Consider the following 14,760-nt stretch of genomic DNA (forward strand, 5'->3'; position numbering starts at 1 on the left):
TTAAGTTTTTTCCTACTTGCATTATATACCTCAAGGGCTCCCTCAGTTCCCATCCTCCTCGACCTTATGCATGTTTCCTTTTCTTTTTGACTAAGGGCGTAACATCCCTGGTCATCCAAGGTTTATGTAACTTGCCACACCTGTCCTACATTCTTGCAGGAATGTGCTGCTCCGGAACTCAAATCCACTGTTGTTTGAAATACTCCCACATGTCCCACGTGGATTTACCCTCAAACAGCTGCTTCCAATGAAAATTCTCCAGTTCCTGTCTAATGTTGTTGTAGTTCACCTTGCCCCAGTTTAATACCTTCACCTAAGGACTGCTGTTATCCCTATCCATGAGTATCTTAAAACTCATGGTGTTGCGGTCACTACACCCAAAATGCTCCCTCACTGAAACTTCACTCATCAGGCTGGACTCATTTCCCAGAATCGGGTCCAGTATACCCTCTTCCCTGGTTGGACTGTTTACATACTGTATCAAGAAAACCTCCTGAATGGTCCTTACAAATTCTGCCCCGTCCAAGCTCCTAGCATGAAATGAGTCCTAGTCAAAGAAACACCGAAAGAACTGCAGATGCTGTAAATCAGGAACAAAAACAGAAGTTGCTGGAAAAGCTCAGCAGGTCTAGCAGCATCTGCAAAGAAGAATCAGAGTTAACGTTTCAGGTTCGGTGACCCTTCCTCAGAGCTGATGGTAGCTGGGAAAACATTGGTTTATATGCAGAAACAGGGAGGGGGATGGGGTAGGGAGTAAATGATAGGATAAAGGATAGAGCCCGAAGAGAGAGAAGAGCAGTTGGATAGACAAAGGTGTGGTGTGTGGGGTAGGGGGCTAGGACATGGGAGAGTTTAGGCCCTAAAATTACTGAACTCGATATTGAGTCCAGAGGGCTGCAGGGTCCCCAAGCGGAAAATAAGGTGTTGTTCTTCCAGCTTGCGTTGAGCCTCGCTGGAACACTGCAGCAAGCCAGAGACAAACATGTTGGCTAGGGAACAGGGTGGTGTGTAACGTGGCCAGCAACTGGAAGCTCAGGGCCTTTTTTGTGAGCAGAACGTAGATGTTCTGCAAAGTGGTCTCACAGTCCACGCTTTCTTTCCCCACTGTAGAGGAGACCACATTGTGAGCAGCAAATGCAGTCGACTAAATTCAGAGAAGTGCAAGTGAACTCTTGCTTCACCTGGAAGGTATGTTTGGGCCCTTGGATACTGGGGAGGGAGGTGGTAAATGGGCAGGTGTTGCACCTTCACCCGTTGCAGCAGAGCCCACCATGGTGCCAGGAATTTGGCTGCCGCAGTTATCCCCTGAGAGGCCATTCCCTTCAACACTGTTGAAAACGGTATATCTGCTTTGCATGGGAATAGCCACAGAAGAGTCCTGCCCTGCCTTCTTAGCCCACCTGCTCTGGTGTAATCTTCCTGCCTGTGTAATCTCGCTCTGCAGTGTGACCGTCTCTCTATATGTGGTATCCATGATACTCTCCGCCTCATGAATGCTACACAGTGTCCCCAGATGCTGCTGCAACTCCGAAACTTGGGCTTCCAGGAGCTGCAGCTGGAGACGCTTCTTGCACACATGCAGGTCCCAGGCACAGGAAATATGCCCAGCTTCCCACATCAAGCAAGAGGAGCAGCTTATGATTTGGAGCTGACTTGCCATGTTTTACCTCTTTAAATTAATTAATCCTTATAATGTCAAATATGCAGGCGGCATGGTGACTCAGTGGCTAGCACTGCCACCTCACAACGTCAGGGATCTGGGTTCAATTCCACCATTGGGCAACTGTCTGTGTGGAGTTTGCACATACTCCCCATGTCTGCGTGGGTTTCCTCCGGGTGCTCCGGTTTCCTCCCACAGTCTGAAGATTGCAGGTTAGGTGGATTGGCTATGTTAAATTGCCCGCAGTCTCGGGGGGGAAATGCAGGGATGGGGTGGGGGGTGGGTCTGGGTGGGATGCTCTTCAGAAGGTCAGTGCGGACCCAATGGACTGAATGGCCTGCTTCCACACTGTAGGGATTCTCTGATTCTATGACTTTTAATGTTAAATTGCAGCTTGTGTTGGTCTCTGCTCCAATGACAATTTCTCAGAACTTACCTGCCACTCACCAACAACAGTTTCCAAAAACTGTTTAGGCTCATGTTCCTTTACCCATGAGAACTCTCATTGTCGATCTTCCTCAGCTCTGAATTTTGCTTCTTTTTTTTGTGGGTTAGAGGGGGATGGAGGGATGGAAAACACTACAGTAATATAATGTTTGAGGCTGACCGTTCCTTAACACCATGTTCTTCCTTGATGCCCTTCACACTCACACTTACAGTGAAGTCCACTCCCAGAATGCAAATGAGCGACGTCTCAGCAACTTCTGGTCAACTGTGTCAACCCCCATAAGGTCCAGGTTGCTACTATTCACTCTGTTCAAAAAAATCTTCTTGTCAAAAAAAAAAGTAGATTAGTGACCCAAGTCCTTGTACCCTCAATGAAAGGGAACATGTTCTCTTTGTCTCCCTTATGCGAACATGTCACAGTCTTATACACCTCTATCAAATCTACCATCCATCTTCTTTACCCCAAGGTGAACAACACCAGTTTATCCACCCAAACCTTGAACTACCATGCCTCAACCTTGAAATTATTCCAATAAATTTCCTGTGTGTCTTCTCAAGGACTTTGACATCCTTCCTGAAGTGCAGTGACCAGAACTGGACACACTGCTTCATTTGTAGACTAATCAGAGTCTATGAAAGTTTAACATAACTTCCCTTCTTTTGTACTTGATGCACAGTTTTTTTTAATGAAGCCGAAAATCCTATGTATTTTGTTAACCACTCTCTCCATGAGTCCTGCCAACTTCAAAGATCAATGCACATGAACCCCCAACCCTATCTGTCCCTGCACACTGTTTACAATTGTAATGTTAAGTCTGTATTTCCCCCCGCCCTCACCATTCTACTCCCTCTCGATCACCACTCCCTACACCTCAACACTTACTACCCCTTAAAGTAGGTATGCAGATGCAGCAGATGATTAAGGAGGAAAATAGTATATTGGCCTTCAGAGCAAGAGGATTCAAGAAAGGGATGTACAGGGCTGTGGTGAGACCACAACTGGAATATTGTGATCCCCTTATCTGGGGAAAGATGTTCTAGCTAGAAAAAGGTTTCCCACACTGATTCCTGGCATAGCAGGACTGACATTTAAAGAGAGACTGGATCAGTTACGACTATTCACTGGAGTTTAGAAGAATGTGGAGATCTCAGAGATATCTTTTAAAAAAAACAAAAAAAAGTTCTAACAGGGCGAGACAGAGCAGACACAGGATGACCAGGGAGTCAAGAACATGGGGGCCACAGTTCAATGCTGCAAGGTAAGGATGAGAGGTGACTTGATAGAGGTGTACAAAATGATCAGAGGTATAGATAGAGTGGACAGCCAGAGACTTCTTCCTAGGGTGGAGGTTGCTATTACGAGGGGGCATAGTTTTAAAGTGAGTGGAGGGAGACGTCAGAGGTAGGTTCTTCACTCAAAGAGTGGTAGGGGCGTGGAATGCATTGCCGGAGAGGGTAGTGGAGTCGGCCTCATTAGGAGCATTTAAACGGCTATTAGATAGGCATATGGATGATAGTATAAGGTAGGGGTGGAGGTTAGATAGATCTTAGGTTTAGGGTAGAAGTTTGGCACAACACTGTGGGCCGAAGGGCCTGTACTGTGCTGTGCTGTACTGTTCTGTGTTGTATGTTCTATTTAGGACTGAGACGAGGAGAAATATCTTCACCCTGAAAGTGGTGAGCCTGTGGAATTCTCTGCCACAGAAAGTGGTTGAGGCCAAAAGATAAAATGTCTTTCAGAATAATTTAGCCGTAGCTCTTCGAACTAAAGGAGTCAAAAGGTAGGGACAGGGTACTGAGTTGGATGATCAGTCATGATCGTATTGAATGGTGGAACAGGCTTGAAGGGACAAGTGACCACCACCTGCTCCTATTTTCTAATTTCCTCACCCCTTGGCATCCCCCCCCTTACTTTCCCCCTTTTTCCTTGCACTTGCCCCACAGCTGCTCCAACTTCTCCCCTGATTGAAATTGGTGTCCAAATCGGAGAGAATTAAAAATCATTGAACAATCTTTTCTTTGTTATGAGATTCTCCAATTTAACTTGCCTTTCCATCTTTGGTCTGTGTTGGTTACATTCCCTGGTTGGTATAAGATTGGAATTGCAGATTCTGAGATTCAATAAGAACTGGAGAAACTTGTATGATTTCAGGATGTGGAACATGCTCACCTCAAAGACTCGAGCTGCTCACCAATACACAGCTGCAGCCGGTCGTCAAAGTCCGAGGATGAGGAGGCCTTCACTGAGAAGTTTCTTAAAATTACATGCCGATACATCACTGATGGAAAGGTATCTATTCTTGCTTTCATTTAATCTGCAGCATTTATTACTGTTTAGCGGTAATTTATCTGCATGAGTTATTAATCAAAGGATTGTACAGTAGTTTCAATAAGCATCGATTTCCTTCCGTTGTGAGGAAAGGCTGGTTCAGCCCTCCTCAGCCATCTGCAGTTTCCTCACTGAAAGATGGTGACACTCTGTGACAGTGAAGCAGTCAACAGAGCAGCAATGTGTGCACACAGTGGGTGCAGGCAAATGGGCCTTGTGTGAGAGAGGGCAAGAAAGCAGATGAATGGGGGAGGTGCAAGCAGGGGCTGAAGTCACGTGGGGGGCTGCTAGCAGGTGCAGGGGCAAGTGCTAGGATAATTCTCAGCGCTAAAGGGATCAAAGAGAGTTTTTGGGGGAGGGGGTGTGTAGAACATTGTAACTTGAGTTTGTTTGGTGCTGGTGTTTTCAGAGTGTTGTGTCTAACATGCCAGTAAGATGATCAGTGACAGGAAAGGTGAGGTGTGGGATTGTTGTTAAACAGCATCTGGGATTAATGTAGAGTCCTACAGCATAGAAACAGGCTCTTCGACACACGCTGTGTCTATGACGACTAATGAACACCAAACTATGCTAATCCCGTTTACCTGCATTTGCTCCATACCTACTAGGCTCTGCCATTTTAACAACTCATCCAGATGCTTCTTAAATGTTATGAGTGTATATGCCTGCACCACCCTCTCAGGCAGCACTTCCCATATTTCAACCACCCTCTTGGCGAAAAAATTCTTTCTCAGATCTCCTCTAAACCGTTCCTCACCTTAAACATATGCCCTCTGATCTTTGTCATGGGGAAGAGATTTTAACAATTTACTCTGCCTTTACCTCTCATAATTTTGTGCACCTCAATCAGAATCCCCCCTCAGCTTCCCCTGCTCCAAGAAAAAGAAAACTAACCCATCCCGTCTCTCATCACTGAGGCTTTTCATCCTGCGCAATGTCCTGGTGAATCTCCTTTGCATCCTCTCCTGTGCAGTCCTTCAGTAGTGTGATGACTAGAGATGGCATTCCATCTATGGCCTGACCATTGTTTTATAAAATTGCATCAAGACATTCTTGCTCCAATAAAAACCGAAAGAACTCAGATGCTGGAAATCAGAAACAAAAATAGAAATTGCTGGAGAAGCTCAACTGGTCTGGCAGCGCTAGAGTCATGGAGTCATACAGCATGGAAACAGATCCTTTGGTCCAACAAGTCCATGCCGAACATAATCCCAAACTAAACTAATCCCACCTGCCTGCTTTGGGCCCATATCCCTTCAAACCTTTCCTATTCATGTCCATCCAAATGTCTTTTAAACGTAATTGTACCTGCATCCACGACTTCATAAGGAAGTTCATTCCGCAAGCGCATCATACACTTTTAAAAAAAATTTCTCACGTTTTTTTTTAAATCTCTCTACTCTCACCTTAAAAATGTACCCCCTAGTCTTGAAATTCCCCGTCTTAGGGAAAAGACAACTACCATTAACTCTATCTATACCTCATTATTTAATAAACTTCTATCAGGTCACCTGTTAATCTCTTGTGCTCCAGTTGAAAAAGTCCCAGCCTTTCTTTATATCTCAAACCTTCTATACCCAGCAACATTCTGCTAAAGCTCTTTTGAACCCTCTCCAGCTTGGTAATATCCTGCCGATAACTAAGCAACCAGAACTGTATTCTAGAAGAGGCCTCGCCAATGTCCTGTACAACCGCAACATAACGTCCTGACTCCTATACTCAAAAGACTGAGCAATGAAGGCAAGCATGTCAAACGCCTTTTTAACTATCCCGTCTATATGTGATGCAAACTTTATTGAATAATGTACCTTTACCGCTAGGTCCCTCTGTTCTACAACACTGTCCGAGACCCTACCATTAATTGTATAAGCCCTACCCTTGTTTGCTGTACCAAAGTGCAATACCTCGCATTTATCCAGAGTGAATTCCATCTGCCATTTTACAGCCCATTGACCCGTTTGCAAGATCCCTTTGTAATCTTAGAATATCTTCTTCACTGTCAAGAATGCCACCAATTTTGGTATCAAGTGCAAACTTAATAACCATGCCTTCTATATTCTCATCCAAATCATCTACATAAATGACAAACTAAAGAGGACCCAGAACCGATCTGTGCAGAATACCACTGCTCACAAGCCTCCAGGCCGAAAAGCAACCCTCCACCATTACTCTCTGTCTCCTGCTGTTAAGCCAATTATGTATCCAATTGGCAAGATCGCCCTGAATTCCATGTGACTTAACTTTACTAATTAGTCTACTGTGCAGAACCTTGTCAAAGTCTTTACTAAAATCCAAATATACCATGTCTACTGCTCTGCCATCATCAACATTTTTGGTAACTTCCTCAAAAAACTCTATTAAGAGCAGTTCTGAGGAAGGGCCATTGGACCCTAAACATTATCTCTGATTTCTCTGCACACATGCTGCCAGACCTGCTGAACTTTTCTGGCAATTTCTGTTTGTGTCTCTTGCTATGTTCTATACCCTGGCTAGTAAAGGCAAGCATCCTGTAGGCTTTCCTTACCACCCTGTCTACCAGTGCTGGCACGTTCATTGATCTTTGGATTTGTACACCAAGGTGCCTTTTTTCCTCATTCATTGGGTCCTTCCCTTATCAGACTTCCCAAAATTGGTTTTAAGTTCCATCTGCTATTGTTCTGCCCAATTTGCTAGCAGATCAATATCAGACACTAGCCGGAGACCATCTTCCTTACTATGAACAACACTATCTATTTTTATGTCGTCTGCAAGCTTACTAATAATACTTCTACATTCACATCCAAGTGATTAATGTAAATAACAAATAACAAGCTTAATTACAATTACAAAAACAATCCTCCACCATCACCCTTTACCTCCTGTTTGTAAGCCAGTTTTAGATCCAGTTTGCCAACTTGCCTTGGATCCCGTGGGCTGTTACCTTTTGGACCAGCCCTGGGGATTTATGCAGCTGTTAAAATGTCTAATGCATCTTCCTTAGCAATCTTAATGTGTTCTAGAACCTCACAACCCAACTGAAATCTCTGGCTGCTATGTCATTCTCCTCTGTGAATACAAATGAGATGTATTCTTATAAGACCTCACCCACATCTAATGCCTCCATGCACAGGTTGCCCCTTTGGCCTCTAATAGGTCCCATCCTTTCCCTGGTAATCCTCTTACACTTATGGAGTGCCTTGGGGCTTTTCTTGATCCTGTCTGACAAAGATATTTTGTGGCCCCTCTTTGCCCTCCTAATTTTCTTTTTAAGCAGCCTCATACACATGAAGGACATCCCCTGTCTTTAATGCTTTTTCTTTGCTAGACTCTCAATATCCAGGGTTCCCTGGACCTACTGCACTTGCCCTTCATTCTTAGAGGAGCACATTGGCCCTGAATTCTCTCAATATTGCTTTTAAAAGACTCCCATTTTCCCAATTTAGATTCCCTGCAAGTGGCTGCTCCCAGTCCAGTCCATGTTCGCCAGGTCCTGTCTAATGATCTGGAAATTGGCTTCCCCCAGTTTAGACACTTAATTTCTACACTATCCTTATCCCTTTCCAAAATGGCCAGTGTTGATTGGTCCAGCAGTCAGACTGTGATCAGCCTGGTACTAAAAGAATGTGTTGATGGTTGTCTTCCTCTTGCCACCTTGTCCTCTTCAGCTGCTTTCTGTGGAGTTGTTGGAAAGGGCTCTGCCAGATATCGAGGGTTGTATAATGTCAGCGAGGGAAAACAATGATTGGTAGCACACAGTTGTGAGTACCGCAGGGCTCTTCCAGACTACTCCCCGTACCTCTTGGTGGCCATGGTGACCACACCTGTCTCGATTCGAATGCTGCACCTGTCTGAATGGGCTGCTGCCAATGTCATTTGTCATGTTATCAGCCCTTGTTGCCCACTAGCATCCTCTGCTTTGATGGATATTCTCAAACGCTGATGGCACAACAGACTGGCATAGAATAAAGGCATCGCTTATCAAAGAATGAAAATTTTCAAAGATATTCTTTCTCTACACTTAGTAATTGAGAGTTTTCACTATCCAATCAAGTGAATAAAAATTAAGTGTCATCGATATGGGGGATGTTGAGTTTCTTGTAAGTGTTTAAAAGAAGGTATAATATTTTCACTGCAGTAATAACATACACTGCATCATGTAGTGAGAACTGGTTCAGCTCAGACTGGACAATTAATGTACAGGAGCAACTCTTGGTGTCTGTGCTTCTTTTCTCAATTCTCCAACTTCTTAATTTCTGGAATTCATTAGGAATACTTTTCTGGAGTCTTCCTTCACAGTATTCTCCTCACTACCTGCTGCACTGAATGGTTTTCCTTTATCTCTTGCTTTGTTACATCATACCTTGCTTGAGGGCTTGATGTTTGGATAGATTATTATTTACCCTTTCGATATGTTAAAGATTTACTTCAAGATACCCTGTCAGCTGTCGAGTTCTTTTACAGACCAGTCCTAGCCTCCCCAAATACTCAATCTCTGTACTACAATAACTGTTTGATTTATTTACTGTGCGAGAATGTTGTCACTTTAAAAAGTTATTTCTTTCGTTTTTTTTTGAGAGGTTGTAAGGCTGAGGTGGCGAACTAGCTACTGAAGATGATTTAAGTAAACAACTTTGAGGCCTTGGGTTTTTTTTCTGTAAAATTGGAACAATGGAAGCAGCCTAAATGGGTGTGGCCCACTCTCAGTTTAGGATTTTTAGGTTTTGTTTGTTTTTAGTAGCAGAAGCCTTTGAGGTCTCAAAGAATTGGAGCTTCAGTGAATGACTCCTAGTTGTTATTCTCTATGATCCTTCTCTTAATGTTTTTTCCTCCTGGATTGGAGAATTGCATGTAAGAATCGGTGTCTGAATTTGCCTTTTTGCCAAGGAATGTGTTTACAGGATATTATTGTATTGGAACAGTTAGTAATAGGTATTATATCTATTATTCGGTTAAGTTTTCCAAGAGTTAAGTTATTCTAAATTCCTCTTTCATTTGTTTGTATGTTAACTATAGTGTTTAAATAGTATTTTGCTTAATGTGGTGTAATTTGACCAGTTGCATTGTATCTGGAACACATCATTTCACATCTACCTTTAAAATAAGAAAATGTTCGGGTTTAGTCTATCTTAAAATATTTTGAGGAGGGTCTGGTCTGGTCCGTAAAAACTGTCACGTGTATTTTGTTACAAAATACAGTGGAAAATGTGTTGTATAGTGTTGCCACTCTCTGGTGTCAGCTTAAAACACTGAAAGATAAACCAAAACATTGAATATAAGGGCAGAAAAATAAGGAAAAAGTGTTCTACTTTACAGCCCTTCTTGTTAAGTGCCCTGCCATGGGCCATAGGCCTGGTGGCCAGCAACGAGTCTCCTTTGCCAGGCTGCTGCCACTAGAATGAAAGTCGCCACTGTTCAGTGCCATCTTGCCCCCACCGATGCCCTCACCACAACGAGTCCTCATAGCTGCCACCAATGCCACCGGGTACTACACCAGCCCAAACTTGAGTCCGCTTCGGGCCCATCTCATCGATGCTGCAGCTGGGTCTCATACTGGGCCCAAACCCACCTTCACTGCTATCTCCATGAATGTGTGCTGGATGCAGATGCCGCCAGGGACCCAAACTTGCATCTGCCGCAGCATCCATGAGTTGGCACTAGGATTGCCCCATCGATGCAGAAGCAGTTGGGAATCCAAACTCCCCGCTGCCAGGAGTCCGCGCTGGGCCCACTTCTCACTGCTGATGTAATCGCCATGACCACATTCTTCAACAAGAGGTAAGTAAAATAGAAGAGAGAAAAGTGAGGAAAAAGTAACTCGGAAGGCCGCGTTTATTCTGCAATAAGTCATTGAAATCTAAAATTGTTTGGGAGACCGATTAACCAGCATTCCCAATGATCATCAGGCTGGTGGTGGAACTGTTTATTGTTCACTGCAGGCATGTCAAATATTCCCACATATTGCTAGATATGTGGACTCCAGGAAGCATCTTTGTTAATCAAAATTGTTAATCATCTCTCTCACCTGGTTTTATGAAAATGCAATCTTATGCAATTCCCAGTCAATGACAATGAGCTTTCAGCGCTAATATATTCCTTCAGCTATTTCAGTCTTAATTTTATATAAATTTGTATGTATATTCTAACTCTTTATCCTTGATTTATGATGATTCTAGTTTAAACATTTGTTTAGTTGTGAAGAATCTTATCGTTGCTATAAACATACCTTTCATTAAATCTTTTTGTCTTGCAATCATCAGAACAATTTGCAAGAAACAGCAACATAAAAGGAAAACAACATACTGACTGAGAGGAGAGAAGAGGAGAGTTTCATAACATTTAAGGTTACGGGCCTAGTGTGGAAAAGTGGCACCAGTGTAGGTAGCAGTATATTTTTGGTGTTACAAACTCAATGAGCCACAGGACGACTTCTGTACAGTATGATTCTGATTCTAATGCTTATTAGTTGACAAGTGGACTCTGGTAGAGTTGTTGCTGTAAAGAGTGCACCAGTAAATGATGATGGACAGTTAACTGGCAAGCTTTGCTTTAAATTAAAGGGAAGTTAATTCTGTCAAGATATTGCCTCGAGAAGTGAACCAGCAAATGGCTGTCACTATTTTCATCATAGAATAGAATCCCTACAGTGTGGAAATAGGCCATTCGGCCCAACAGGTACAGACTGCCCCTCCAAAGAGCATCCCATCCAGACCCATTCCCCTAACCCTGCATTTCCCATGTCTAACACACCTAAACTAAACATGCCTGGGCACTATGGGCAATTTAGCATGGCCATCCACTTCCCTGCAGATCCTTGGACTGTGGGAGGAAACTGGAGCTCCCTGAGGAAACCCACACAGACTTGGGGAGAACGTGCAAACTCCACACAGACAGTCGCCCAAAGCTGGAATTGAACCTGGGTCCCTGGTGCTCTGAGGCAGCAGTGCTAACCACTGAGCTACTGTGCCGCCCACATTTTGTTGCATTTATTAGCAGTTCTAATTTCTAACGTGGGTGCCACCACTTGTAAGATGAGCTGAGCACAGTTCCACACCAACTGAAGAGTCCTGGAGTGGCCTCAATTCATCCTTGCATTTATCTGTAATACCCACACAATAACATCTGTGCAGTCAGTGGCACCTCGTACCTTGCTTTCTTGGCATTCTCTCTTGGAAGGAGAGAATACACTGTAACGATCCCTCCTGATGTATATTGCTTCAGTCACTTCATTCACACAGCAGGTGAACAGAACGTTTTTGAGATGTTGACATTGTTGTCAACTCCAGTCTGAACGGATCCCAGAGCACTGATGCCTGTGACCACAACTCCTTTTATAGCAGAACCATCCTCTCTTTTTGCTATGGGTGGAATGTTTCTAGCAACATATTGCAAAGTTTGGAGAGTGCTGTTGGAAATTGGGAACACTGCACCCAAAGCACTGAATGAGTTCACAGGCACGAGGCGGCCACCACGTGGGTCACAGGTGAGATCAACTGAGGCATCCTCCCCACGATGGCCAACTAGTTAGCTGTTGTCCGAGGCCGAGAAAGGACCTGCAGAATGAGGGAATGGTGATAGCTGTGCATGGATTGGTGGCATGTGTGGATGTTAGAGCTGGGTTGTGGGAAATCTGAGGTAGGGGAGGAGTTGTTGCTGAGAGCAAGCACTGCCATTAACACGGGAACATTGTTAGTGCTGGGAGATTTGGCCGTCAGCAATACAGATGTCATCTTGCTGCCAAACCAGTACTTGATGCACTGAACAAATTGACAATCAGGAGGCAGATGTGTTAGCTCAAATAGCACTCGTCTCTACTAACGTTCCTTTTTTCTTGAGACTGAAAGGTGAGGAATAATCAAATAGAGGTTTTTAGAACAAGGATGGCATTGGGTAGGGTTGATAAGAGAAACTATTTGCTTTGTACAGAAATTCAAAACAATGAGATACTTCCAATTTAAGGTGGAGCTGGAGGAACACTACAGGTCAGGCAGCATTAGAGGAGCAGGAGAATCGACTTTTTGGACCTGGACCCTTCTGCAGGACCTATCATCAGAACTCTAGGCCTGAAACTTCAACTCTCCTGCTCCTCTGCTGCCTGACCTGCTGTGTTCATCCAACTCCACACTGTATTGACTCTGACTCCAGCATCTGCAGTTCTTGCTATGTCCAATTTAAGGTGATTCATTTAAGAGTGAAGTGTGGAAATGCATTTCCATACAAAGACAACATGAATGTGGATTGCTGATTTAAAACCCCTTAGGTGCTGACTTCCTTATAATTTTGTGAATTAAATGCGGAGAATTTTCTAAGGCAAACGTGTCAAGTGAGATGAAGCAAAGTGGGGAGAATGGAATTGTAACTTCAATCGGTCATTATCAAATTGAACACTGGAACAAGGTGAGGCCATGGAGTAGTCTCCCTCACTCCTCCTCTGGTTTTAAAATCTCCACTTGTTCTGAGAAAAAAATCATAGAATTATAGATTTCCTACAGTGCCGCAAGAGGCTATTTGTTCCATCGAGCCTGCATTGACCCTCCGAAGCGCACCCCACCCAGACCCAGCTCCCTACACTATCTGCATAACCCCACATTTATCGTGTCTAATCCATCTAGCCTGCAAATGCCTTGCACACTACGGGCAATTTAGCATGGCTGATTCGACCAACCTGCACATCTTTTGGACTGTGGGAGGAAACTGGAGCCCCTGTGAAAACCCATGCAAACATGGGAAAAAGTGCAAACTCTACACAGTCACCAAACACTGGAATGGAACCTGAATCCCTGGTGCAGTAAGGTAACAGTGCTAACTAAATAGAATCCAAAAGTTACACAAAGGTCACCCCTGGAGATGATCCCAGAAAGATATTGCAAAGCAGAATGCACTGCCTTCACCAGCCTCATCTTCAAAGTTATCTTGTTTTACTATCTCCTTGACCCTACTTGTGTGCTGAGAGATATTTACCCATAGCCTGTGAAAGTTCTTTTGTCATTATACATGTTCAGAGTTCCCCTGAGTATGGAGTTGTCAGAAGTAGTTTTGGCAGGTTGAATCTTGCAAACTGCGAATTCTTCTGTGTTGATTAAACACAAACTCGATGCTTGCTCCAAGAGCAACGTTACAGGAAGGGTTGCCTTGGTTTGTTTTTTTTAATCTACCAATAAATCTTCACTGCTACTCTGAATGACCTCCCAACCTTTCTACCCCCAGCCCTCACTGATAATAAATTTGTAGAATGTTTACAGAACAGAAGAAGGCAAATTAGCCTGTCCTGTCCACGTCAGCACCTCAGCCGATCCCACTCCCATGCTCTTTCCTGGTAGACCTGTCTTTTTAATTTGGGTACACTGGAACCCCAATTGTCTCCTTCACTGTCAGGTACTGTCTAAGTAAGGTTTTTGTTATGACCACAGCAGATGTGACCACAGAGAAGTCTGTGAACTAAAGTATAGATACAAAGGTTAAAACTAGGTACAGATGAAAGATACTTGGAAGGATTTAAGTTCAAGGTCAGTCTGTTATCACTAAAGTCCTTTACGTCCTTGAAGATTTATCTTTCTGAGGTGCAGGGATTAAAACTTACAAGTCAGAAGTTAGTTGTTGGTATCAGCTTATGTAATTAAATAGTTGAAGGTTTCTTCCAAACATGAACTGAGCAGAAGAAATTTTGGGAGCGAGTGAAAGGCTCTTTTCATTTCAGTTTGATAATGCATGGCACTTTGTGCCCCTTTGTGGTTATGTAGTCCATCAGTTGGCTGTCTTGCTCTATCTCCTGGTGAGAATCCTTTCTGTTTGGTGTGTCTCTGTTTTTCTTGGATTTCTACTCAATGTGATGTCCCACAATCTGACTGATTGCGTCATTTTGTTTTGGTTGCAGTCTTAGCTTTGATGAGTCATTATTCCACAAAGCAAAATCAATTAAGTTTTGGATGGATTGTTGGCATTTAAAGTTGATAAGGTTCCAGGACCAAATGAAATGCATCCAAGGATTTTGAAGGAAGTGACCTTAGAGAGGCACTAGCCATAATTTTTCAGTTTTCCTTGGGCTTTTGGGAGGTATCAGAAGACTGGAGATTTGCAGGCATTAAGACCTTGTTCAAGAAAAGTCGTAAGGATGATCCCAGCAATTACAAACCAATCAGTTTAACTTCAGTGGTGAGGATAAATCTAGAAATAATTATTCAGGATAGAATTAATAATCACAAGGAAGAAAATAGGTTGATTAGGAAGAGTCTGCATGCGGTTATCAAAGGAAGTTCATGTTAAATTAATTTGCTGGAGATTTTTGAAGAGGTACGGAAATGGTTGATGAGGGTAATGCTGTTGATGAGGGTAATGCTGTTGATGAGGG

The 14,760-nt window shown here is 43.5% G+C and overlaps 1 protein-coding gene across 1 annotated transcript in view; it reads left to right on the forward strand.

The window, feature by feature from the left end:
• oxr1a (oxidation resistance 1a) overlaps nucleotides 1-14,760 on the forward strand; it is a 245,534-nt gene that overhangs the window by 165,406 nt on the left and 65,368 nt on the right. Inside the window, exons 7-8 of the mRNA XM_048596118.1 lie at nucleotides 1,111-1,188; nucleotides 4,260-4,397. Coding sequence (XP_048452075.1) covers nucleotides 1,111-1,188; nucleotides 4,260-4,397 — 216 coding nt within the window. The remainder of the gene's footprint in view (nucleotides 1-1,110; nucleotides 1,189-4,259; nucleotides 4,398-14,760) is intronic.

The sequence above is a fragment of the Rhincodon typus genome, chromosome 4, assembly GCF_021869965.1.
Source record: "Rhincodon typus isolate 14 chromosome 4, sRhiTyp1.1, whole genome shotgun sequence".
In the NCBI taxonomy this organism is placed as follows: Eukaryota; Metazoa; Chordata; class Chondrichthyes; order Orectolobiformes; family Rhincodontidae; genus Rhincodon; species Rhincodon typus.